This window comes from Folsomia candida, unplaced genomic scaffold, assembly GCF_002217175.1.
Source record: "Folsomia candida strain VU population unplaced genomic scaffold, ASM221717v1 Fcan01_Sc025, whole genome shotgun sequence".
Taxonomy (NCBI): Eukaryota; Metazoa; Arthropoda; class Collembola; order Entomobryomorpha; family Isotomidae; genus Folsomia; species Folsomia candida.
This window is the reverse complement of record NW_019091217.1, coordinates 961,303-987,398: the sequence shown is the minus strand read 5'-3', so window position 1 is coordinate 987,398 and position 26,096 is coordinate 961,303. Positions and strand designations below refer to the sequence as shown.

Genomic DNA, 26,096 nt, shown 5'->3' with positions numbered 1-26,096 from the left:
GTGGCCACATTTCGTCAGAGTGGATCCTCCGAGACACCTCCACGGCTAACTTGGCTCTCTCGCCCAAACACATAAATACCAGTTACTCTCCTCGACCTCCTCTTTTCTGGTCCACTTTCTCCAAGTAAGTGAAAGCTCATCCATTTAATTCCCAGGATTACGTTCACAACCAGGCAAGTCACTCGGCCCCCGTTAACTTGCTCCACACCAAACGTCGCAAATATCCAGAAAGTGGTCGCGGACGAGGGGAAAACAGGTCAGTTTAGTGTTTCACATACGCCTTGAACTTTCACCGCGTGTGGTTGGTTGTGATTTTTGGTGTCATCTCCGTTCAGGGGGAGATATTTGATCCGACCTGTCACCTTAACCTGGTGACGGGCCCACACACTCGCCACATCTCTGACCGCAGCATAAGTCTCATTTGAGACGGCATTGCATAGCGTGTTGGCTCAAGTTGAGGAGAATTTAGTAGGCGCACCACCGAGGAATTTGGATGCAGAGAGCAAACTCTCAATCTGCAAAGTTTAAATCGCATCTCATCTAATTCAATTCCTACTAAAAATCTCAGCACCGACTTCTCACTCGTAGACGAGCAGTGTTGACTGTTGAGCTGATGCGAGCATGAGTACAACTGAAAATCAGAGTTAGTTTTACTTTTCTTTTTCTCATCGGTTGTAAATGTAAAACCCTCGACAATGACGACGACGACGGCGATGGCGACGACGACATAACACTCATTCCAGATTCCTTTACTTGCACTGGCGAACATCTCCTTTTCTCATTTTACGACAAGTTTTACGTTTAACATTACACTCGCAGAGTCTCAGGCTTCACGACTGTTGAGATTTCGACTCTGTGTGCGCTCACTTCATTTTTAACATTTTCTTTTACTGCCAACTGTAGAAATGTATTGCACCAAATCTACTTGAGAGAGACTGAATTTCCCCTAAACTTGAGCCTTTTGTCTCTAACTTGTCATATTTTCACTCAATTTTCACTCCTTCCGCAGGTTCTCTCCCAGGTCTCCTCACATTTTAGTGGTCGGACGTGAAGACTGGCTGGCGGTGTGGTGAGCAAGCTGCACACACACTTTGGCTGTTTGACATCATGTCAAATGTTCAAATATGAGTCTGGATTTATCAACCATCAACCAACAATCAGAGAAACTCTTCTCATGTCAATTTACCACTTTGAGGCTTTCCTCGTAAGCTCTCCACTTCCTGTCCCAACTTCCACCACGACTTGAACCAGTCGAGAGACGATTTGTCTCCGGTGACAATTCTCCTCCACCAACTACTTCTCGATTTCTTCTCGTGACCTCAATTCTTTGTTCCCACTCGTCCTTGAAAAATTGTGGCCACTTAAAAACGGTGTTTTAGTGATATCTAAATATAACTTTTCGTACAATCTATTGTGGAATTTGTTAGGTGATTCGCGTGGGTTTAATTCAGAGACGTCGACGCTAAAAAAATGAGACAAGTGGATTTTGTAGTGATTCGGTGGAAATGTAGGTTTGGACTTTAATTGCAAATGGAAAAGTGCAGCTAATTTGAAGAAGTTTGAAGAAAAACGTGAGCACAATGGATCATTTAGTCTCAAAGTTGACTTACGTTCATCTCGCGCTGTGGATTGCAGTCGTGGTTTCAGGTAAATTTTCAATTTCAAAATTTTATGTTGATAAAAAATGTGGCTTTTGGTCTGTTCCTGCCGTTGTGTGTGAATTTGGGGCTATGTGTGAATACAATGGCTGGAGACAAGCGAAGTGCATGCAAATAATCTCATCTCCTTTTCCCATACATCACCGCAGATAGGAGCGATATTTCATAGACCAACAAAGAGTGAAAAGTAATAAAACTGCGTAAAGTCAAGTTGACTTTCTAGAACATGTATACAAGGAAAATGTAAATAAAACTACACGCAAAATGCAAGCACATCACAAGCTCTGCACACACACTGTGAGTCGCTCAATGCTCGACCGGAATATTGCGTGTAAGCAGCGAGACATTGAGGAAAAGCGAGAATAACAAAGAAACACACTTTTTCCTCAAAAGAGAGGAGATTGCGATTGTCAATTGCCGGAAATGATCATTTTACAGAGAAGTGTTGGTCCCGCAGCAGGAGGAGGAATGGCATGTATCTACTCCGCATATGCATCTCACCACGACGAGCGAGCGAGAGGAGATAAGCTGCAAAGTCGAAGAAGAAGAAAGTGACTGAGTCGCTGATATCTGATTGCCAAGTGACAATAAGTACCAGCTCGGCTCGGATGAACTGAGACAGAATTCCTATTTCCTTGTTGACTTGAAATAGCCAGAGACGAAATTGATGTCATACTTTACACCCACTTTCTCTCGCTCACTCTCAGCAACAGGGCAGAAGGTGGCGAAGAGAAAGCAGGTGGAGGTACAAAACTATTGCATTCATCAAACAACAGAAGGTTCGAGTCATACCCGTAGGTAAAAGTTGCAAACTACATTTCTGCGAAAATAGTTTGTTGCCAGAAGCAATGAGAGGATGCAACTTTTATTCAAAATTTGGAATGTAGTTCACCCTGATGCAGTTAATTTTGTGGGATGGCTTTATTAGAACCATTCATTGAACTGGCTCCCTCCTCCTCGAGCGAGGGAATATTGGAAGGTGTGACAATCTTTCTCGCTCCGATCTTGATGGTGATTTGCTTCAATCCTCCTCCGTAAGTTTTTCTCCTTGTTTGCTGCGTGACAATGATGTGGGCGAGGAGCTGGCTGGGTCATTTCTTGAAATTTCTTCCCACAAAATCGTTATTGTCACTCCTCAGTAATCGTCCCGTTTATGAGTCCGCTCTCGATCTCTCTTTCTCTTCTCCTCGTTGGGATGGGATCGAAATTGCAAGTATGAAAATGAGTCGAGTCTATATAGTCATCCCAGCCCAAATGTACTCACCCAGCAAGTGAGTGAGAGAGTAAACTAAACTTGTTCATTCACTCATTCATCTCTATGTCTTCCTCTCGCTCTCTAAGTCCACAATCTTCTCCGGCTATCAACTATGAAAGGCAGCCAAAACCGAAAAACTCATCTCAATACCACTTTCACTGAGGGGACCACCGTACACCACGTGTTGTTGGAGAGAAAGTTTTTCCACGGCTAGAGAGGGACGTTCCATTTTCGGACGGAGGATGTGGAGTGAGAGAGGAAGAGCTGCCGATCATACTTTATGGATGAGCCGTGGATGAGAATGGACGTGGGGAATGAGACGATATACACTCAGGCAGGGCTTCCTCACATGTTCGTAACGAAATCCGTCCACTTGGCGTCTTACGAGCCAACGTCCAACCACTTCCTGCCTTCTCATCTGAGAGAGACTCTCAGCTTATGTGCCATTTCATCATCTCCTCTCTTGTCCTCGTCTCCTCAATGTCAAGTATCCTCCCGAAATAATAAAATAAGATGGAAACTCCGAGAATGGGCTCATATTTATGATACAAACTGATGAAGAGAGAGAAAGGGAGAAAATTTGTTGTGGATGAGTGGGAAAAAATCGTCGTTCTTGACCCTTTTAACCTGATCCAACTTTCTCCTCCTCCTCCTCCACAATAAGCAAGTTGGTCCGCCAGCCAAGTCATGTGTTCCTCCCGCAAGGAAAATAATTCTAATAATGTTCACTCACTCACTCACTTCTTACTTTCTTGGAGACCAAACTTTTGCCAGCATTTCCCCACTCGCAGTAAATAGTTACGTATTTAGTGGGTTACATACATAGTTATTAGCGGCAATGATAAAGTTTCAACTGGAAATTTCCTTGCGAAACGTATAATAAGTAAGTCCGCACCCTCGATGCAACTGGGTGGCTTAAGCATGTGCAGATAGCATGGGTTTTATGCGTATATTTCTGATCGTTTTCCGAGGGGATGGAGAAGACTGTTCATCCACTTATCCATTATGATAGCTCTTGCAGCCGTAAATCCTTCTCATCACTTCTTTCGGGATACGACCCCATTACGAGGGGATGATGGGGACTCGTGCAATTTGTAACGTGTGTACACTCACATGTACAATGGTCGTGGTGAGTTAGTGGGCACTAATGCACTTATCGTGCCCAACTTATCGTATCACCATTAGCCTTTCTTTCTCTTCGGAGGATCGGAAGCTCATTTGCAACGCGGACAGATTGTATGCATCCACCCCTGCGTATGAAGCAGAAATGAGGCTCCAGGAAATTATCAGTTTATCAATTGATCCGTAATGACGTTTTAATATAGGCCGTTATTGTCCTGGGATAAACATGACCAACAAAATCACCAAAATAGACTAACTGCAATCTGCTAAGTAATACTTATTTAGGTAAATGAGCAGGTCATGTACGTATGTACCATACCAGTAACACACCTTTTTTGCATGATACAACAAGCGGATCCTTATTAACCTGAACCCCAGCAGACTTGAAATGCCACCACCTCATCAAACTGTTCAGGACTCAATACAAAATTATGGTACATATTTCCTCGCTAGTCCATTAAATGATCCTCAATACGAGCTCGTAAATGCAACACGTGCAAACATCACAAATGTGCATAATCAAAGAGTATAAACCGCTTTGCAAAATAGTTTACCCATTTCCCACCCCGTTTTGAGCGGAGGCATGAATTCTATTGCGAGTGTTTGTGTGTGTGTGGTGGAAAACGATAAGGGGCGATGAGGATCGGGAGGAAGAGGAGCGGTCGAGATCATCTGTTTCGAATCCCTTCTAATCCCTCCATCAACTGGGTGGCATAAAACTTAATATCCTTCTGAATCGCATCTATCTCTCCGCAAATATGAGTATCAAAGGACGACGGACACCGCTCGCTTATTTCAAAGTGCCACTCTTCCTGCGGTTCCTTGTTTCTCTCTCTGGTTGCTATCTCCATCTCACCATTTCCAGCTTTGTCACCCAACCCAACCATCATCTAAATGATATGAATATGATGCGGTTCATCTATTACAATGGGTCGTTGAAACTGAGGAGAAAGCTGCTTCACAACCCTCCAAATGTCCCACCAATACTACATTCACCATTTACTGCTTGTTAATGCGATACATGTTCAAAATTGCGAGAGAAATTCGCATAATCCTGCGGATCAAAGTATAATGGGCACCACCACCACCGCACTCGTCATCATGCACAGTCTCACTTTCCCTCTGTCGTCCTCGTCCCTCTGGTCGTCGTCATCGAGGTGGGTGTAACTCGCTTGGTTGACTGACACACAGTTTTCATTATGCCCGGCGTGGAGCAAGTGTGGGGACATTGTGAACAGATTTCTGTCGACAACAAACACGTGTCGTCGAAGAGAAAGCAGGCTGTTTGTGAGAGCAGGATTGGATATTGAAATAAGAATGGTTGGAAAGTCTGAAAAAGCCGAGTCAATCCCATCATGGAGCATATTATCGAGTGTGGAAGAATGCAAAGCGGATGAAGTGTGGATGGTGCAATTTGTAATCTGGCTGAGGAGGCTCGAGACAGCGTTTGAGACCAACTAGGCCCAAATTCCAGAAGCATGTGAGCCTATAGGAGCACGTCGAATGAAGTGGGATTTTTGTCTCCTAAATCATCATCACTGATGGCTCTCTGCGTACGTATGGTTGAGGAGAATAAGATTTTCTTTCTGAGCTGTGCACACTTATCCAAAATCCGGCTTTCGGGTTATTCGAGGGTTGAATAGAGTCTAGAACTTCATCAATTACTCTGTCCAACCACCAAGTTGCAATTATTTATGCAATCTGCTCGCACACAAAAGATTTGTCCTCTCTCTCTCTTCGTTACAGAATGGGTGGATGTGGTGGTTTACACATAATTCGCGTTCCTTGTATCCCAACAACTCTTATTTTGATAGCAGATGGGCTAAATCTGGTTAGACGCTCGTTTTTGATTACACAAAATACAAGTGAAAACCATATGCGAAAAGTGGTGCCAGTTTTTTTCTTGCATTGTGTGTTTGTCATTATCCATTTAATTTTTCGCGAATTTATAGGTATATACGTAGTTTTTTGTACTTTTAATTAGTTGCCCGTATAAGGAGAACATCGTGAAACATGTGCAAAAACAATGGAAAATGCTATGGCTTGAAATTAGTTTTCCATTCATCATTCTGTAAACATATTCCTCTACATCCTGGAACAACCAACAATCACACGCAGAAATAAATCAATATGCATTTATCGTTTAGGTTTATTATTAAAGTTTGAAGTTTCAATACAACAAATGAACAACTCACATATTTGTGGTCGACGGAGTGCTTTGTTCACCGACGGAATCTGAAAATAGTGAAAATTCAGGTATTTGCCCAAGGTAAATATTCCACTCCACGATGTCGCGTCTCGATCTCATCTCCTCGTCCGCAGAGCCCCGTATCCAAGCTAGCTCTCGAGTTTTTGGGCTGACGACGACCAAGTACATTTTCCTCTGTCAACTAACTGTTGGTCCTCTCAACGCACACACGTCCCTCAGAATGTCTCCCTCCTCCTCGTCGCTTTCTCCACCGTAGCAATGTTGCGGTTTAAGTTGCATCATTGTACTAAATTACACGCCGTACTGAACTGGATTTCACACTGGATGATTCATTTAAAGCCTTCGATATGCTTCACAATCCTTCATTTCATCACCCACCAGGACGCAGGGCTATGTATAGCTCGCTCCTTTTCGCCGTCTCCAACTAGCCCGCTCCTCAACAGTCGACTTTCACAAAGAAAAGCAAAGAAACGCTTGAGCACAAATTTAGAATGTGGTTGAGAACATGATAGAAACGCGAGTCTTCTTCGTTCCCCAGCAGGACGAGGACCACTGATGAAACTGGTTCTGCTCGGAAACGCTACTGCAGTAGGTTGGAATCCGATCTGGATTTATTCGTGTCTCGGTTGGTGAAAAGAGAGAGAAGAAAAGACCGGAAAAGGTAGAAAGACTGATGTTGCAAGGACTCAGTTGGGCCTCCTTTCAATTGACTCACGCTTCAATATTTAAGCAGGTACGGCCTGCTCCACTATTTGCTGTAATTTAAGGGGAGACTTTCCCCATTTATTTCTGGCGGAGAAATGACAGAAATCTCGGCTTAAATCTCTGCTATGTACCTACGGACCACAACTCCTCACGAGTCGGTTAGTTACATCACTACGAGTCCTTGTGGAGAGAATAATTTGCGCACTCTTAACTAACTCGAGTCTCTATTAACACAATGGATGACAACTTGTATAAGAGATTAATGCAAGAGTGGGTGATGTTTTTCGCTTTGTTTTCTCCTCAATGTAACGCGTTGCAGCAGAGAGGAGGGTAAAAAATGAGTCATAAAATGTATGCAAACTAATGCGCAGATGTGCACCGTAATGAAGACATTTTTCTTCTTGTTGTACGTATTTTCTTGGCCAATGCACCCAGCCAGCGTCAGCCAGGCTACTTACACAAAGCATTTTTATTACCCTCTACATTTCCATATCTAGATGAAGGATACGGCGGAGCGGAAGCAACCAGCAATTCATAGCGTCGATAAAATGTACGCATTTTTCAACAAGGCCAGGGTTTCCTCTAATTGCTCCAAAAATGATAATAATATTCACAAACGCTTTGCTTTTTATACAGTTTTCGTAAATATTTTCAAAACTTTTGTATTGGAAAGTGAAATTCATGGACAAATCAGACTTTTGTAGGGGAAAGCATTGACATAAAATTTGTAGGGAAATCCTACTTTTCTCGTAAAGAGGTAAGAAACCCTGATTCTGGTACGATTAAAATAGCAACTGGGATGGCTAAAAAAATCAGTGAAGGGCATCATCACAGCATTTTGTGTTGTGCCCACGACTTACTTTCTCTCATCGTCTCAAATTGCAGCAGTCTTGTTGGCTGCACACACAGGGGAGCGTGAGGAAGAAGAATGGCGTTGATAAGAGGAGGACGCTCTGGTGAAATGGGATCCGTGTTGTTGTTGATGGTAATGCCTTCGCACGAGACACTTTTCACAACTAAATGTTGTAATAATTTGTCTTGGGTGCGATATCTTTCTTCAAATCAGGACTCATGTTCATCTAATGTTCTCCTTTTCCCTGGTGCATCATCATCTAATGCCAACTAATGGAAGGGAGAAGTATAAAAGTGAAAGCATTTGCTACTTGACTAAATATCGCGCTAAAAGTTGAGGTGGAGACGAAACCTGATTTACATTTCTTATATAATTTCGCAGAGTCGCTCGGATTGAGCAGCGTCCAACCTCAGAATGTGGACCTCTACTTTCCAACACCAATCGCGGAGGGGGACGACTTGACGATGAGTAAGTTCAACAAAAATAGAGCGTGTATCATGAAAGCAAGACATCAAATTCATGCTTCTTGTTTTGGGTTAATAGTCAAAATCAGTAATTACAAAATTTCTTCTTACAGATTGTCGGTTTAAGGTGGATCAAAACTCTTCAATTTACCAAGTGAAGTGGTGAGTGAGATATTTCTTACATATTTGCCTCCTAATAAAAGCTAAAAATAAATACTTTGGAGCCAAAGCTGCCCTTACTTCTTGAACCCATGCAGTCAATTACAACTTGCCAATAAACAGCGTGACACTACACACGTGTGAAGCTATTGTCATTCTTTCAAGTTACACCATTTACCCTACAACCTTATATTTTTTATTATCCTTTAAGAACTCCCCCGTCACTCGACACATCTTATTTGTCTTCCATCTCAACAACAGTTTTTCCTCCTTGTCACCATTGTCATTGTCACGACAGAAATAAAAATCCGAAACATGTCCTTCCCGCCTAAAACGTATCGCTATCCTCCGATGCGTTGCGTCGTCCCGTTCGTGTATAAATAAATAAGTCTGAAAAAGTTTTGGTTGGTTGGAAGGTGTGGGAATATATATTTCGCAAGAATTAAGAGCGGAGAAAGTTTTGGAAGAGCACACTCCGTCCACATTCAACATTAAATCAATGAATCTTTTAATTCCGTCGGAGCATCTGCTTTGTTTTTTATTTACTCTGTGAGATGATTGCAAAATATCTGCAGTCTGCGTCCACGTACTTTCACCGGCTCAAAAAATTCGCTTTGCCCAGTTTACGACGTCCAGCACGGTGCGTGCGTCACTCCTTCAGAGAGAATAAGATGAGTGGTATACACTTCTTTGTCCTTTTCTTTTCAACTGTTGTGACATACTTTCTGGGTCTGAAAATAATTTAAACATTTTAGTACTGCAGACACGTATAGGAAAAAAAGTAAAACTGAAAAACTTGGGCGGCAGTGGAGACAAGGAGGACAAATATTTATTTTAGCAGAGAAGAGCAAACGACAATACCTGTCACTACATACGAACGAGGCGGCTCGGATGTACAAGTGATGATGCTCCGAGAATAATGAGCATCTCGTCGGAAATTAAAAACACCGAGTGCCACCAACCACACTACCTGTCAGACGACCAACATCGAACAGCAACGGCACTCGAACTAAAATAATGAGAAACTTTCTTTTGGCGCAAACGGCAACATCATTCATTGCATGTCTTTTTTGGGATATGGATTGATTGATACTTACACTCTTAGAAAACTGGTATCAAATCATTGCCGAGCAGAGTGCATGACTCGCTGTGGTAATGAGAAACTTACCACTCAGAAACAAACTACTACTAGTTCGGTAGGAAGTTATTACCAAATCAATACTAGTACGGAGAAGATATGTCCCTACCAAATTTTTAAGTGTGCTTATTTCTAAACTAGGTGCACAAATAATCCATAAAAAGCATGTGTCTAATTTAGTCTCATCTGAACAGATTAGTGTTTATTGCCAGGAAAAATTATGTTATCCATTTTTCAAGCGGATTATGTAATTAATTTTAATAGTCACCTACATACAAGAATAAACGTTTTCTTGTACTACAATTTCACTTGAAGTCAATCCGTGTTAAAAGAAGTCAAAAATAAGTCTACTTTCTTATCGCACGTTGACTCATCATTCTTCCTTCGCAGGTTGACATTTATTATGTTGCTGATTTTGTGTGCAAATCTTGGCCTTTCGACAGTCTCTGAGCGTTGACAGGTCGGAGAGACGGTAGGAAGACGAAATTGTTTTTGTATTTTGTCTTGTCTCACCCACTCCGACAAACCATTGGCTGTCCAGACCGTGCTGTGCATTTATTATGAACACTCGTAGGAAAAGGGTTCCAACGGAGAAATCAGGGCACTGAACGAAGGAAATTGCCTCAACTATCATCGGCACAGCTTATATTTCACCCTTTGCCTGGCTGCAACTGGGCCACCTACCTCGTTGATATTCCGCCTCCGTGTTCCCAACCATTGTTTATTGACTGCACGGCTTATGTCTCACAAAAACACGCCAATATTCATCCGTTTCTTCCTCCCCTTAATAAACAAATAAATAAATAAATAAACCAAAACATGTGCACACATCTTGCTTTTTGATTCTAATATTTGGCTTGACTCAAACTTTTTATACTTTTCTTTCATAAAGCAGTAAAAGACATTTGGTACGCATACGGACGGAGATTTCAGTTTGTTTGTGTGTACATGGTCGCCCTGAAATTGAGTGACAGAGTATGTAGTAACCCACTTATTAATTCTACAGCTGCTGGTCCGAAAAACTTTTGAATTTTAAGCATTAACGAAATGTTTACCGAGAGAAAGTTTGGAACTTTTTTTGTGCGACTGAGTACGTAACAGAGAGAGAGAGAAAGTTGGAGGAAGGGAAAGAAAGTGAGTGCCACGTATGTATGTGTGGATGTACATGGCGCAATTGTTTCTTGCGGTGGTGTTTCTGTGCATCCCGTTTTGAAGGAAGTTGGCTTTTTGGGCTGCGACTTTTGAAATTCTGTTTCCTTCCTCCTCCGCGTTTTCGGAGGAGGGAGACTCCGAAAACCGCTTTATCTGAGCAGATTGAAGATTGGTTCGAGTTGGGAAGTGACACTACTCTAATGTCATGCCAGCCACGGAAAAGAGACAGCCCAACTTCAGATGGGAGATAACAGCTTGACAAACGGGAGAACAGTAGGAGATCTCGAGCAAGTTTAGGTCACAGCGTGATCCACAATTTTAATGTGACCAACTTTTTCTAAATGGTTTCTAAAAATTTTATGCAAAGTGCAGTTTTTCGTGAGTGTGTGTATTCAGTTGGGTTTGTGGTGGCAGTATCGCTCCTCCTGATCGCTAGAGAATAGGAAAAACTGAAAGTCTGTCAGTTGCAAAGGTCGAGCGTGGTTGTTAGTATTTTGATTTGCTTGAGGAGGAAAAAAGAGTCTTCATGTGTATCATCCGCTCCTGCTGCCTCTCCAACTTATTACGTATATGGAAGAACAACATGCCCGAGGTTATGTGAAGTGGAGATCAGACAAAACTATGTGCAACTGCTACTTAGAACTGCTTCACAAAGTTCATCCTCCGAGTCTCGGTGACTACATCGTTCTCACATATTGGAGCAAATTATATACGTACACACATCTCCAACTGCTGCATTTTTGCTTATAAAATAATAGTTGAAAGGAAGACAGGGTTTTAAGAATGGTTGCTCAATCATAGTATTCTCCGTCCTATGTACACTACATTCTACTAAATAGTTGGAATAATTGATCAAGAATAATGAAGGTGGAAAAACAGAGTTGGGAAATTTAAGACTAATTCCTACCTCGGAAATATTTCCATTGCTTTTACACACTTTGTTATTTTACGCAGGTACAAAGGGAACCGAGAAATATTCAGGTGAGTACGCAATCTAAGCATTTCGATAATTTCATGGGAGGAGAAAGTACACAAACGTGTTGGATTCCAATTTAAGGTATACGCAAAAGGAGAGTCCACCTAAGAAGTCGTTTCCCTTGTCTCACGTGATAGTGGACGTAAGTTTTCTACGAGTATATTTCCCTGACATACAATTTGCCCCAATTTCGACCAAGGCGTCACTGGGTTTTGTCACCACGGAATGTGGGACACATGTAAATTCCCTAATTAATTTCGCACATCGATATTTGCTCTCTCTCACACATCCCAATTCCGTGGAAGCTCATCATTTACTCGCAACCAGCGAATTGTTGAATATTCCCAAGTTTTGCATAATTTTACTAGTTCGTGTCGGATTACTTGCAAACTATTAATTAAAAGGAGGTAACTGCAGGCTATAGTCAAACGTAATAAAAATGATGCGCGTCCTGTTATCATAATATCGTCGCCATCTGCATGGGATGAGAATGTCAGGCGGTAATTAACTAAAAGCAGTTTATTCCTGGGAACAGAAGCCTCGTAATTTGTCGCGTCACGCAGAGCAGAGGAACAGCAGCGGAAGGTTGTGTAATATGCGGATGATCAATTTATTTCGTTATTGTGCACTCTGGATTAGTTGCAGTTCCGTGCGGATTGGCAATATTTTTGTAGTTTTTGCATATGTGCTTTTATAAAATATTCGGTAATTATCCTTTTGAAGAAGGTAATAAGCAAAAAGTGCGAGCAATAATGGTGTAGGTCACCTTGAAATATATTCGTACATTGTCCGTTGGTTGCCATTTAATTCCACGAGGTTTCCAGACGAGACTATCTGTAATTCTGCCCGTCTTCTTTGTACGTTGATTAGTCTGGAAGAAAGTGGGAATCTCAGAATGCATACAAATTCTCAATTTGTTAGTAAACTTGAGCATTTATTTATCTCTTGAGTGACACATCCATTAATCTTCTTGGCCATATCGTGAATGCTGAAATGTGATGTACAACCAGAATACTCGTCTTTCTGTTGAATTATTTTTCTTGGTACCGTCCAGGGTATGACATGAATATGTGTGCCGTCAGTAATTATTTGCCATCAAAAATTTCAAAATATCGAAAAAAAGCATAACTCTGGCCAACATATGATTTTCCAATTTTCAAGAATTAGGTGAATAGAATAGAGCAAGGAACTCGAGCTACTTACACACGATTCGCATCCCTGTAAGTAGTAGGAAATATGGAGCACTCTTAGATTTCGATGTGACTGGGAGAAAGCAAAAACTATTATGACGCTTGTTCTCCGTAAGTGTTATTGAAACCGGAAAGCATTTTGGGTACAAGTTTCTCAACTCTTCTTTCTGCTCCTCCATAATTCCGAGTGGGAAGAAGGCAGGCAGCTGCTGCTGCTGGAAGCAAGACGACGTCCAAAGTCCAGACTACAAATGCAGTTTGCGATTGTGTTTCTAAATGTTGGAAATTCCATTTCTTCTGAGGAGAGCTAAGCTGGATGTGGGATGAGTTTTGTGAGAGAGAGAGAGAGAGTCGGATAAGTGACAGCCGTACAAATGCCATAAATCTATGCCTTGGCTAATTGGTTTTATGTGCCTTGAATCACAATAGGAGAAGCAATCGGATATGAACAAACTTGTCCTGAGAAAGGTAAAATTACATATTTCTCTCAATAATACATTAACAAGGGGCAAAAAGAGGTCGTGTATTGTGGATGCATTTCCTTAATAAGCTATCATTCGCCTTTCTCCTGAACGCATAATGAGCAACGACTTTCTCCATGTTTGTTGTTACACACATGTGTTGATACGAATTGATGGTGTGCGGTTTCAAATGTTGCATGTTGCCAGTTTTTAGTAAGAAACCGCAAGAGGGAAATGTCCAAGGTTTTTGAACTGGGGGGTTGTTCGGGGGATTAGCTTGTTCTCATTTACTTAATTAATCTGCCAAACAAACCCCCAGTTCAAAAGGCTTGGGAAATGAGAATTATCCATAATTTGATGGATAATATTTCCTGCTTTTCAGGTACCCCTGGCGCTGAGAGGGGTCATATCTTGTGAAGTCAGTTTTGAACCGTCATTCCAGACAATCATCAAAACCAGTCAGCTGCTCGTCGTATGTAAGTGACTTCCGCGAAATTTGCGTCTTATTTTTCTCCCCAGAAGGTCAGGAAACCTTAAAAATTAAATTTAGTCGGATATTATAATACGGCCCAACAGTTGTCTTATATTTAGCGAAGACAGTAATCTGATTGAATAAAGAGAAAGCAGGAGGAGAGATTAAGTTACACGAGTTGTTGGCTGCTATGAACATGCACGGAGAAAGTGGACGAGTCTGGCGGTTGGTGAAAGTCACGCGATGTGCACATTTATTCTCCTTTGCACCCTGTCATGTCTTGTTTAGCTTTAAACAACAATTTCCACATATTCCGTGAAAATTCATAATTCAACTACATTTCATTATTATGTCATGTAATAATTTAAATACCAACGCATTTCATTTTCAAGAATCAAGAATTCGAAATTACATTTGTTTTAATAGAGTTTTATTCCAATACGGAATAAATAAAAACCAGTTAAAAGCTTCAATTTAAAGTCGTAATTTTGTTAGGAAATGTTTCGTAACTTGGATTTTTCATTAAATAATTACAATTTTGCAGAATATTTTGATTAGGTTTTTATTTCTTTCGCTGTTTACTGCTAACAGCAGTTAACTTGTGCAAAGAAGCATTGTGCAACGAAACTTTTGAACGTCTCGTCTCCCACAAACTGTTGAATTGGGTTGTGTTCTCAGGGTAATTTATTTAACTCTCTCTCGACCCAAGAAGAGCGAAGAGTCCCAAAAGAGCAGGCAATTCGTGGCAGGGTAAGAAGCCAATTCTTTGATCTTGATTCTTGATCTGATTTGAGAAAAGCCTGCCCCCAGAGACGACGACCTCGTTGCTGCTGCTGCTTAATCTAATCTCTCCTCAGTTTAATCGCAAATGAGATTCATAATATCGCGGAACATGGTTCATTCCCTTGTTGTCATGATCTGACCATGTTTCTCTGATTGTTTCCCTGGTTGGTATCATCCAATTTTTTCTCTCCAGCTAAACCCAAAACAAGGCCCTCGTTAACCGTGGAGTTTTATCCCCTCAACAAACCCAATTCCAAAACCGGCGTGGAAACCGTGATGGTGAAGAAGGACGACGTTCTAACCGCAAACTGCACCGCCGGCCCATCAATTCCTTCCCCCAATATTACGTTCTTCATAAACGGGGAAAATTACGTAAGACTTTTTCCGTGTCCTTGGTTCTTACCCGGCCCAGAAATTTTGTTGTCCACCATAAAATCTTGTCTCCTTAATTTTCTCCTCCTTTTTGCCAGAATTCCATAAAATTGGGAGTTCTCGAGAGGTAAGAAATAAAATATGAAATTGCTATCTGAAATGAAAAAACAAACCGGAGCTTACTTAATACTTGCGTTGGCCTTTATTTGATCTGTTATTTTATTTATTTTTTATTGTGGTTCAGATGATTCATGAATCTTAATGTAGAAAATCAATTAAATAATAAATATGATGATGGTTTTAATTTAAAATGACGAGTGTTGGGTGTATGTATCGCACCTAAAGTAAACACATAATTAATATGCATATTATGGCAATGCCAAAGTACATTTGTGCATAAAATTATTGCTGTAGAAGACATACCTGGTTCCTATCCATGAATGAAAATAGTGCGTCCAGGTTGACGGACGATTTGAGTATCGTCCGCTTCGGGGTCGAATCCATACTTCTCCTTTGTTTTAAATCGATAATCCAAGTCTTCATCTGTTCCTGGAAAAGGGTTGCTGAGGTCATTGATGTGACGTTCCATGGCATCGCTAGAAAAATCCATCCACCTCTTCATTTTCGGATCCATGAGATCAAGGCATTGCCTGGCGACCTCGTTGAGATATTCTGCACAGCCGTGGAGCATCTCGATGCATTCAAGAGGTTTTAATGTTCCCATCGCCTTGACCATCCATCGGAGATACCATTTTGGCTTCTTGGTAGCCAACTCTGAGTCTCCATAAATCCCGAGTCCAATTGAGCCATGCCGTGGTCGGAGTTTGTTCTTACGGACGAAAAGTCTAACAAAACGAGTTCATTTCAAAATTGACATTGTCAGGAATAATTTGAACATATGTATGAAAATAATTTGAATACCGGAAACTGCAGCCTCTCTCGGTCCCATTCATTATCGCGTTGTAAATGACTTTTGCTGCATCGTCCATATTATTGTCTAAAGTGATGCATACTGACGTTCCCATCTGCACCCCTGTTTCATCCTCCCAAAACGTGAGATACAATTTCCAGAGTTTAGCTAGAAATTAAAAAAGTTAGAATGGAATGCGAGTATATTGTGTGATGGAATTACGTACAGGTATTCTCTGATGGCAACAATGGGCGCCACATCATCCTAGTGCCATCACCAGTTTTCAAAATAGAAAAAACTTGAGGATTTATGTTCCTTGTCGGCATTGCTTGCAAAGGAGTGTTCAGCAAAAGTGGGGTGGATCCTCGGAATCTCCGATCCGAAAACCAGTTCTTAGAGAAAATTAGGTGAAAACGAAATAAATCTAAATTCAAGGACAATGTCCTACAACAAACGTATAAAATTAAACTAATTACTTTGAGTCGCATATCCCAGGGAATTTGTAAAGCCGATGAAAGGCTAATTTTTTCGTTTTGATCAGGAAAATGATTGATCTTATAGGATTTTTCCAAGATTGCCACCTGGTCACGTGTAAAGGTTTTTACATCACCAGGTTTCTTTTGTCTTCTGTGCTTAAACCAGTTCTAAAATAACACGTAGACAAATTATTCCTTATAACTTCATGTAAATAAGAAAATTTTATTTGCTTACTTTAATGTGGGTGGGTGTCTTTTCGTCATCGTCAGGCGATGCCTCGTTAAGTCTTGTTGCTATTTCATTTCTTTTCGTCATATCAGGATTTCGGTCAATGGTAAACTCTTTTTCCAATGTCTCCCTATCGACATCTGAGAAGCGTGCTCGATGTGTAATTCGCTTTCGCGGCGGTTTTGGCAATGCCACTTTTGACGTCACAGACGACGAAGAAAAACTGTTTTGGGACGATGTCCGCCGAGATCGCCTTTTCACTTTTCCAGCTGGACCGATGGTGTTGGTCCGAGTCCTTTTTCGGCCTTGCCGTCCCACCAACGATTCGTCTTCTTTGTCGTCATCCATGTTGACCTCGCCTTGATCACTTTCTTCATCTGAATCGTTGGTTTCTTCCTCGCCCCCGTTACTACCTGACTCGGAAGACATTCCCCCCTCCCCATCTTGATCACCACCTCCCTTCCGCCGGACCTCCCCTTTGGTAGTTCGCCCGCCTTCAGTGCTGGCGGCCGAATGTTGGCTGGTGGTGTCATCATCCGAGTCGCTGTCTTCTTCGCCACTACTTGACCTTGTCATCATCGCAATCTTCCTGGCCGCCTTCCTCTTTGCTCGACGAGTTGGTCGCACTCCTATCTGCTGAGGCTTCATTGCTGCAAATATGACAATATCATTCAAAATGAAACAATTTCAGGCCTTGTCTTTCAAAATATAAAAGAAGAAGTGATTCTTACCTTAACTTTACTTTTTCGACACTTTTAATTGTTCTTGGAATCAATTTATTGAATTTATTTTGGGGGAGAATAATTTATTTTGCTGCATGCATAATTCACTTTCTTGAATGATTGTTTGGTGTCGTTTCATGAACCAACAAGATTGAACAAGATCGGAATGCATGGAATGTGAGCCGTCTCATATTTACCCCGAGCGCAACAACTCAAATTACTGTGTTTATTTTATTTGTGTCATCATTCTCTCAAACTAAATAATTTGATGGAAACTACAATTCCAAAGTATTACTAAAAAGCGGATAACATTAAAAAAGTAAATGCTGATGATTTCCTCGTCGGGTCAGAACCTGACCTGGATCGACATCCAATTTATTGGAAACTTTTCGACATTGTCGTTGGTCATGAAATATCTGCTGAATTCCCCAATCTGAAGAAATTGCAGAAGACTGTCTTTGAAACTCCGGCAATTAAAAAAAACAACTGCCGAATTTTAAATTCATGAATATTTTTAATCTGTATAATTTCTATCATCATATTTGGTTTTCATAAAAGGTTTTAATAAATCCAAGGAGCTTTGTTATTTAGTGGAATTATGAAAGTAATGATAATGATGGAGTCAAACTTATATGCATGTAGCAGTAGAAGCAAAAGAAATAAATAAATACATAATAAGCCTCTGCCGAGTTTAACATACTTTTATTTGTGGTTTGAACTAAAGACTAATCTTCATAAACCTTTTCCAGAAAGCAGGAAGTCACGGTCGACCCGGTGAACAAGACGGAGATTCGCTGGGCCAGCCTCCGCCTTCAAATCAGCTATGCCCACTTTGTGGCACATAAAATTCGCGTGAGGTGCGAGGCCACATTGTTTAATTTGTACAACGAGACTTCTGACCAGTACGAGGCTGAACGGTTTCGGGAGACAGTCATGCTGCCCTCCAGTTACGGAGGGGTCTACGGCAAAAATGGTGCTGGCTGGTCCATGGGCTGCGGAGGCGGCAAGTCTCCCGTCATTTTCGGTAATTTTACTCCACTTTTTACCATGCATTTTACTTTCACCTCTTTTATTTGCATGCATAACATTAATTATTTTTAATCTTGGCCACTTTCTACAATTTTTACGTGCTTGCTGTTTGATTTGAGTAACCGATCCTGCAGTCGCTTTTGCTCATCACCGCTCAAGATTATGTGTCTCGAGGATAAACTATATTTAGGTTTTCATAAATAATAAAGCAGCCTTTTCTCTCTCCGTTCTCGCGTCGCGTTACGTATCTCCACACACATGCGAAGACATTCAGGTTTCAGAATCCTCCTAATCCAAGTCGAGATTAATTGCTGTGCGATTCTTTATTGCCAAGCAGCAGCATCCTGAACTTGAAATAAGTAGGCGCTTGGTGTGCAGACGCGCGTGTGTGTGGGTGGTTGTTTGTTATTGTGCTCTGAAATCATGATTCATTCAGTTTCATAGTTATTTTATGGCTTTACTTTCACACACACGGCCACAATTACCAAGTGTTAACTACCAACAACCAACAAAGGAACACGACTACCAATCATTTCCCGTCTTTTGAACCACCACAATCATAAATTCCTTAATTGTAATGATGAGTTCAAGCTGGATCCATTTCGTGAATTAATAAAAGCGTGTTAACCTTTCCTAAAATTTTCTTGGTGCAGACATTCATAAACTTTCTAATTCGGCAGCATCTTGCTTGTACCCAAATCTCGTTATTAGACTTTCCATTTTCATGATTCACTTTATTTTAGGGCCAAACAACATTTCTTTATTTGCAGTCATTGCACTTGCTTGAGCCCAATGAGTTGAGGGAGGGATTGCCAACTCCCTATATTCATACGGCTATGTATATCTGTCTCCTTAAAAAGTGGTGGTGGTTAAGTTAAACTTGACTCATTCGACACGAGCGACTGAGTGTTTGGTTGGATTTTTCTCCCAACCAAGCAACCACTCTCTTCGTCTTGTATCGTTTTACCATTTAACTTTCTCAACTAAAGAAATTTCAGGCTGGGCTGTTTGCTTGCTTTGCTTTCTCCACTACTTTGTTGGCATTGGGTGGCTTACTTTTTTATTCCTGCCTTTGCTGCGGCTTTCTTAAGTCTCTCTCCTCTCGAGGAAGCGATCAATGGTTGGAGTAACTGGAGTTTGGGTGTGCCGTAAATTTTAACAGGACGGCTGGTTTGGTCCATAGCCATCGTTGGGGCTGTTCAATTGGTGCTGCTTCTTACCACGTTGTCAAACACGACGCCATGATCGTCCCGCTTCACAAAGGATCCTCAATAAGAGTGAACCACCATCTCAGCGAGGACTATGTCAAAACTTAGTGAAATTATAAACTGGAGCAGCAAAACGAGTGGAAAGCGAGCAGTGAAAGCAGCATCACATTGAAAGGGGTAGACTGAAACATTGCGAAATGCCACCACCACCGACACGAATACAGCTTAATAAACTCCAGTTTTGTCATAATTGATGTTCCAATTGAGCTTTGTGTCTGTAATCTTGTCGATCCAAGGGCAAGTTACTTTTCCTCTGAATTTCCTCATCCCACGAACAAAACTTTCCCTACGAAAAATAGAATTAAACTCCAAAAATCACCAGCAACAGGATAAAAATAACAATCACGCTTAGTTTCGTAAAATCAATTAAGAGTACACCATAAATATTAAGGATAAGGGTTAAATATTTATGCAAAAGTTGAAAACAAGTTCGAAATACGTGTAAAAAGTTTGGATCTCATGAAACATTGAAGAATATATATCTACCCACCATGCTACCAGTCTTAGTTTTAACACGTTTTTATGCAATCACACTTGAATAATGCAAATCTTTGTAAATTGGCGTTACACCATTTCCAAAGCATTCTTGTAATAGAGACGTAGTTTTCATTTGGTAGATTTATAAGGCAAGTGTAAACAAATGTGTGTCTGTCTATCTAGGTATCCAAGTACGAATGGCAGCAAGCAGGTGAAATTGTGCGCCGTAGGTTATCTTTTTTAAGGTATGATAGGACGTAACCAGGTATGGAGAAAGATGAGCAGGACGCAATTTTGTGTAAGGTGGGCGGGTATGCGAGGCAAGAGAGTTTTATTCCCCAGCGACTACTAACCCTAACTGGAAGAACATTTAATACTCGGGGAGAGGCCGGAGCGGAGGAAAGTAATGCGAATAATAATGGGGTATGATATGTATATTAATATCTATTATGGATAATGCACTCCGAGAGCGTTTGTCAACTCTCTTTCCTATCCAACCTTCACGACTTGTGACTCCAAAACTTTTCCGGGAGCCACTTTTCTGTTTTTATTTTACTCAAGTGCTTCTTCTCACAACGACTCGCTTATTATTTTCAACATCCTCCTCGCGATCTGCATACCCAGCGAAGGCGAAATTCGGGTGCACAAAAATATTTATCAAATCTCTTTAAGCTGCTGTTTGGAATTGTTTTAACGAACTGAGTCTCTCGTCAAGGGTTTCCTCAAGGAATAATTAGGGGTGAATTTTTTTAAACGTGATACAATCCTTAAGCTACTCGAATATATGGTATTTACTAGCAAAAGTAAGGTAATTGGATAACAAGTTTGTGTAAATTGGAGGCAAATATTCTGAAATGTGCTCACCTCTATTGTAAAAATGTATAATTCCTACTACACTTTGTCGATAAGCTTATTAAGTGATAAGTACATATATAAATTAGCCTAAATAAAACAGAGATTTAATGGTGTCATTCTCATCCCCGTGAAAATTTGTTGTTTGTTACGTCACGAAGAAATCTGGAATTCTTTGTTCTGTTTTTCCTGTTCTCGGTGTCGCATGTCCAAAATTTATGTTTACAGCAAGAGAAATTTAGTTATTGTACTCATTAGTAAATTGAATAGCGCACTTATTAGATTTTGGTCAAGAAGTTCTCAATCTTCTGCACGACTAATGGTGAATGCTGTCAGTGAAACGAGAGATACAGGAACATATATTGCAACCATGCATTACACGAATTGATGAATAAGTGACCGGATATAGTATTATTTTGCCCATTTATTTTACAAAAACCCAAACTTTTTTGACTCACTGATTGCGAGAGGAGGCGGAGTTGGAATTTCCATCATCAGGACGAATGATCTCGATGCTCTTTGTCCATTTCGTTTGGCGTGGTCGAGGGAAAAGTGCACATTGAAATGGTATTCCATGTCAAGTGAGCATTTAAATGGGACGCCATGGGACCATTTCTATTCATTTCGCGACAACTTGAAAACTTTCTCTTGGACAGAAATGAGTCGAGGAGGTGTCCCTGAGAAGCAGTTATACAAGTTTTACATCTCACACTCTCTCATACTTAGTTGCTACTTAACCCATTTCTCCCCTAGTAAATTCAGGGGTGTGGCTTTTAGCACTTTTTCCATCTCGCCAATTGCACACCCGCAATGCACCTCCATCAGCTACACACATACATATTTTACTGTTTTGATGGTGACCTCAAGTAATAATCGACTACTAAATAAATAATGCAGCTCGTATCATAAGCTTACTCACTTTACACAAATAATTACATTTGCAGACGGATATACTTACCACATATTATTGTACATACATACATTTCTAGTCTATCAACTAAATGCTTAGACCATAATATAGAATAATATAACGTATGTATAATATACTTGCTTGGGGTATAGTTAAATGCAATCATGTACCTAAATACGGTTAAAATTTGCAGTTATAAAGTTTGAGCATATTGTATCAATAAAATTAAATCTATTGTTAATTCGCTGTCTGTCGGTAATTTATTGGGCATCATAAAAAGGGGGCATCGATCATGTTTAATAAACGAATAAAAGTTGATACTTTTGAAGGAGCGGAATAATTGGAGCAGAAGTCGAGACGAGCATGAACAAGGCTTCAATAAAAGAAATAAAATCATCGCATCCAAACAATGCATTTCACTATTTCAGAATAATCTTAAGAATTCGGCAGCGTCGTTTGACAGTTATCTGTTCCCACGACTTGAGATATTTAGTGGAATTGAATTCATTACTTGGCTGACGAGGCAGATCTCCAGGACGAAGGAGGGAAGACGAGTCGATTACAACAGCTCCTCACGGAAGTCTTTCATTCCATATGAAGCGACAGTTTTGAAGACGGAATCCAGATCCAGCTGACTCTTTTCCCGTTAATGAAACTTTTCTTTCACTCGCACTCACCTCAATGCCGACTCAAATTTACTGACAAAGTTTTCAAAGAAGTCGACTTTCCTCCGCGAGAACATCCAGGCAGGTTGGGGACGGATGGTGACGAAACTGTGGGGCGTCTGAGGGCTCGCTTTCTGCAAAAGTGACAACATGTATGGACGGCGAAGTCGGAGTTGTCAACAAAAAACCCTGTCATCCATTCAAACCATCCCTTCGATTAAAACTGTTTGCAGAGCACTTGATTCTTCGGGATTTCTCCAATTCAGTAATTTTAGAATTTCAGATAACCGCAGCTTAAAATACTTGAGACAGGTCTGAGCCAACGCGAAGAATCAGTTTTATTCCAGCAGGAGAAAGCAGTTTGTGGAAAGTAAGTACAGCCATGAAGGAAAGGAATCCGTTTAATTTCACTTTGTTTTTCCTCCGCAAAGATTCTCTAAAGCAAACATGATGAGATGATGCTAAACTTGTGAATGAAAATAAAAACATCCCTCCTCCAACAAGAGACAACTGGCAACAAGACCAAAATACTAGTCGTGACAGCGTAAAAGCTTAATCAGGATGTTGCACGCTATCTGATCCCATCGATTGAAGAGGAGGAGTGAAGCCTGCGAAGGAGATAAAAGTGCTCTGTAATTATTTGTAGACTCGCGTCATTGTTTATGCATTCAATTCTTGAAGAATAAACTCAGATTATAGATAAATAAACCGTAGTAACGTTAGAAGTATAGTGTTTCTCACGGGTTCGGGTTCTTACTTCGGGTTTCGGGTTCGGATTCGGGTTCGGATTCGGGTTCGGATTCGAAATTTCAGAACCCGAAACGTTCGGGTTCGGGTTCGGGTCCGAAAAATCTGATCCCAAAATTTCGGGTTCGGGTCGGGTTCGGGTTCCGACTAACAACCCGAAACCCGAATCAACAAGAATTTTTTGCCACAACGAACGCGAAAAAGTTAAAAAAGAAAATTAAAGTGTTAACCACACTTGCCAAGACGGTTATGCTGCCGTGATTCAGTAAACAATTCAAATTTTTAATTGTCGTAACTTCTTTTCACAAGTGTCTTCAATTAGTGTTATGATTTGAATATTAAAATAAAATATATTTTTTATCAAAAATTTGCTAACTAGTTAGTTTGAGCATACTTTAATATTGGTTGAAACTGAAAATCATTTTCAGTTTTCAACTAATTTACAAATTTCTGAATGTCACGGAAAGCCATTATTAAAGGTCGATTTTTTGAGATTGCATTATTGTGGTCGAGGAATTAAAATTCAGCACATTTTAAAATGCATTATATTTATGCAGAAATGTGCTTAATTATAATTCCTTGGCTATATTTACAGATAGTATTGTTGCTTTGAAAGCTTCCCAAGAATTTTTAGCTAAAAATTCAGCCCACCCATTAAAATTAAAATATATTCGGGTTTTCGGGTTCGGGTTTCGGATTTGATCTGCTAGTTCGGGTTCGGGTTCGGGTCCTTGCAAACGGGTTTCGGGTTCTTCGGGTTCGGGTTGCCCTCGGGTTTCGGATCAGTGGTATCGGGTTCGGGTTCGGGTTTCGGATTTGCAAGAACCCGACCCGTGAGAAACACTAGAAGTAGCTCACCCTGTCATAATGATTTCCATATAACTTTCCACCAAAGGTACGGAATAAGGCGACAAAATAGATTATAACTCTCATAGATTATTGCACCAATGGTGTAATATAAACGGAAAAATTTAAAAAAAACGAAAATAGTTTGCACCACTAGTGGAACATTAGCGACCAACGGGATACATAATTTTGAAAACTTTGAAAAAATTGTATGGTTCCTTATCCCGACATTCTGCATCATTGGTGCGTATGGCATCCCTTTCCCAATTATTTATTATAAAATTTATATATTTTAGCGTCAATGGTGCAGAAAAATCGAACAAATAGAACAGATTTTTTGGGGGAAATAGATGGTCCAATTGTTAGGCCTCATTGATTTTTGGGGGTAAATAAAGGGCCCAATTGTTACGCATCATTTTTAATAACCAATTGCTCGGTACTAATGGTGCTACTTATTCCATAATTATAGTCCTATCTCGATCTACTTGCACAATTAATTCGCACCATTTACGCCACGGATTATTCGATACCAATGGTGTGCCGAACTTATCCAATAATGGTCAAGGAGATATTTAATTAGCATCAATTGATGCAAAAAACTCGTGAACACGGTGCGCTACATGTGTGTGGAAGAAACTCCTTCCAAACCAGTGGAAGTCTGGGATTGGCTGGTGGTGTTTTTGGCTGCACACTTAAAAATGTAATGCTAAAAGCTATGATGTCGGACAGATTGAAATAATCGGGATCAGTTTGTGTCATCATACGTAGACCCCAGGGGGAGGATCCTACCAACTCTTGGGGTCAATCGGACCACCCCCACTGGGGACAGAGGGTGTGGTCGGGGCAAAATGAGATTTTTAATGCAATCGAATCTATAGATGAAATAAAGTGAAATGAGGTATTCCCTCGATGTGGCACACCCTGTGGGTGTGGTCAGGGGCAACATGAGATTTTATTGAAATTAAATCCATATATGAAGCATGGTGAAGTGAGGCAACACAATTTGATGGGTGGGGTGAATAAAATCTCATATTGCCCCTGACCACACCCACAGGGTGTGCCACATCGAGGGAATACCTCATTTCACTTTATTTCATCTATAGATTCGATTGCATTAAAAATCTCATTTTGCCCCGACCACACCCTCTGTCCCCAGTGGGGGTGGTCCGATTGACCCCAAGAGTTGGTAGGATCCTCCCCCTGGGGTCTACGTATGATGACACAAACTGATCCCGATTATTTCAATCTGTCCGACATCATAGCTTTTAGCATTACATTTTTAAGTGTGCAGCCAAAAACACCACCAGCCAATCCCAGACTTCCACTGGTTTGGAAGGAGTTTCTTCAACACATATGTAGCGCACCGTGCTCGTGAACACACAGACGGACAGACGGACAGACAGACGGACAGACGGACAATAGGAATTCAATAGCTCTCGTGCTACGCAGGGCGAGCTAATAAAAGAAAATGTGTGCTATGATGTGCAGTATAACCTCGCCATGTTTCTGAAATGGGTACCAGTAAGAAGTCTCAACAACTCGATATTGTTGGTTGCTGACACATGAAACAGACCTCTGCGACCCCTGTCGTGGCCAAATCGAGAGAATTTCAGTTGGGAGAAAGTAGGGAAAGTTCTCCGAGAAAGAAGTCACTTTTTGTGCCACCAGGCTACGCACCAGGCGTCGTAGCATTTCATTCCTCTACAACGGAGACCCGTATCGTCCCCATGAGTTTGGAAATTATCTGGCTGAGCTAAAATTAGCAGAATATGGTACATGCATGTAATCCAAATACATAGTTGCAGTAAATTAATTTCTGAGTAGTTTTACCTACTAAAACAACGTACATAACAAAACAATTAGGAATGCTGAACCAACGAGCCTGTGCATTTATGTCACGCAAGAATAAGATTGCAGAGCATATTTCGTGCGAAACCTTGACTGCGAACTCTGACCCATTGCAAGTGAACGTCATATTGACGCAAAATTGATTAAT

At 40.8% G+C, this 26,096-nt stretch overlaps 2 protein-coding genes across 2 annotated transcripts; one reads left to right on the top strand and one right to left on the bottom strand.

Annotated features, from left to right (window-relative positions):
• LOC110859370 lies at nt 1–21,951 on the top strand. The gene is made up of 12 exons (XM_035859377.1): nt 1–256; nt 1,010–1,647; nt 8,184–8,270; nt 8,380–8,428; nt 11,670–11,696; nt 11,773–11,833; nt 13,311–13,349; nt 13,725–13,818; nt 14,791–14,969; nt 15,068–15,096; nt 18,056–18,330; nt 19,498–21,951. The coding sequence occupies exons 2-12, from the start codon at nt 1,581–1,583 to the stop codon at nt 19,578–19,580; spliced, it is 990 nt and encodes a 329-aa protein (XP_035715270.1). The 5' UTR covers nt 1–256; nt 1,010–1,580; the 3' UTR covers nt 19,581–21,951.
• On the bottom strand, nt 15,184–17,325 carry LOC118438720. Its single transcript, XM_035859376.1, has 6 exons — nt 16,591–17,325; nt 16,356–16,523; nt 16,106–16,271; nt 15,891–16,047; nt 15,393–15,814; nt 15,184–15,308 (listed from the first exon to the last, which is right to left on the bottom strand). The coding sequence occupies exons 1-5, from the start codon at nt 17,230–17,232 to the stop codon at nt 15,400–15,402; spliced, it is 1,548 nt and encodes a 515-aa protein (XP_035715269.1). The 5' UTR covers nt 17,233–17,325; the 3' UTR covers nt 15,184–15,308; nt 15,393–15,399.
• Nucleotides 21,952–26,096: the final 4,145 nt, after the last annotated feature.

What these genes read in the sequence shown, in the direction of transcription:
- LOC110859370 (XM_035859377.1), top strand. Translation starts at nt 1,581, where the DNA reads ATGGATCATTTAGTCTCAAAGTTGACTTACGTTCATCTCGCGCTGTGG. An exon ending in TGTCTCACGTGATAGTGGAC is followed by an intron (nt 11,834 to 13,310) that starts GTAAGTTTTCTA and finishes GAATCACAATAG; the next exon opens with GAGAAGCAATCGGATATGAA. An exon ending in CAAGTCTCCCGTCATTTTCG is followed by an intron (nt 18,331 to 19,497) that starts GTAATTTTACTC and finishes AAATTTTAACAG; the next exon opens with GACGGCTGGTTTGGTCCATA.
- LOC118438720 (XM_035859376.1), bottom strand. Translation starts at nt 17,232, where the DNA reads ATGAAGCCTCAGCAGATAGGAGTGCGACCAACTCGTCGAGCAAAGAGG. An exon ending in AGACACCCACCCACATTAAA is followed by an intron (nt 16,524 to 16,590) that starts GTAAGCAAATAA and finishes GTGTTATTTTAG; the next exon opens with AACTGGTTTAAGCACAGAAG. An exon ending in GAGAGAGGCTGCAGTTTCCG is followed by an intron (nt 15,815 to 15,890) that starts GTATTCAAATTA and finishes TCGTTTTGTTAG; the next exon opens with ACTTTTCGTCCGTAAGAACA.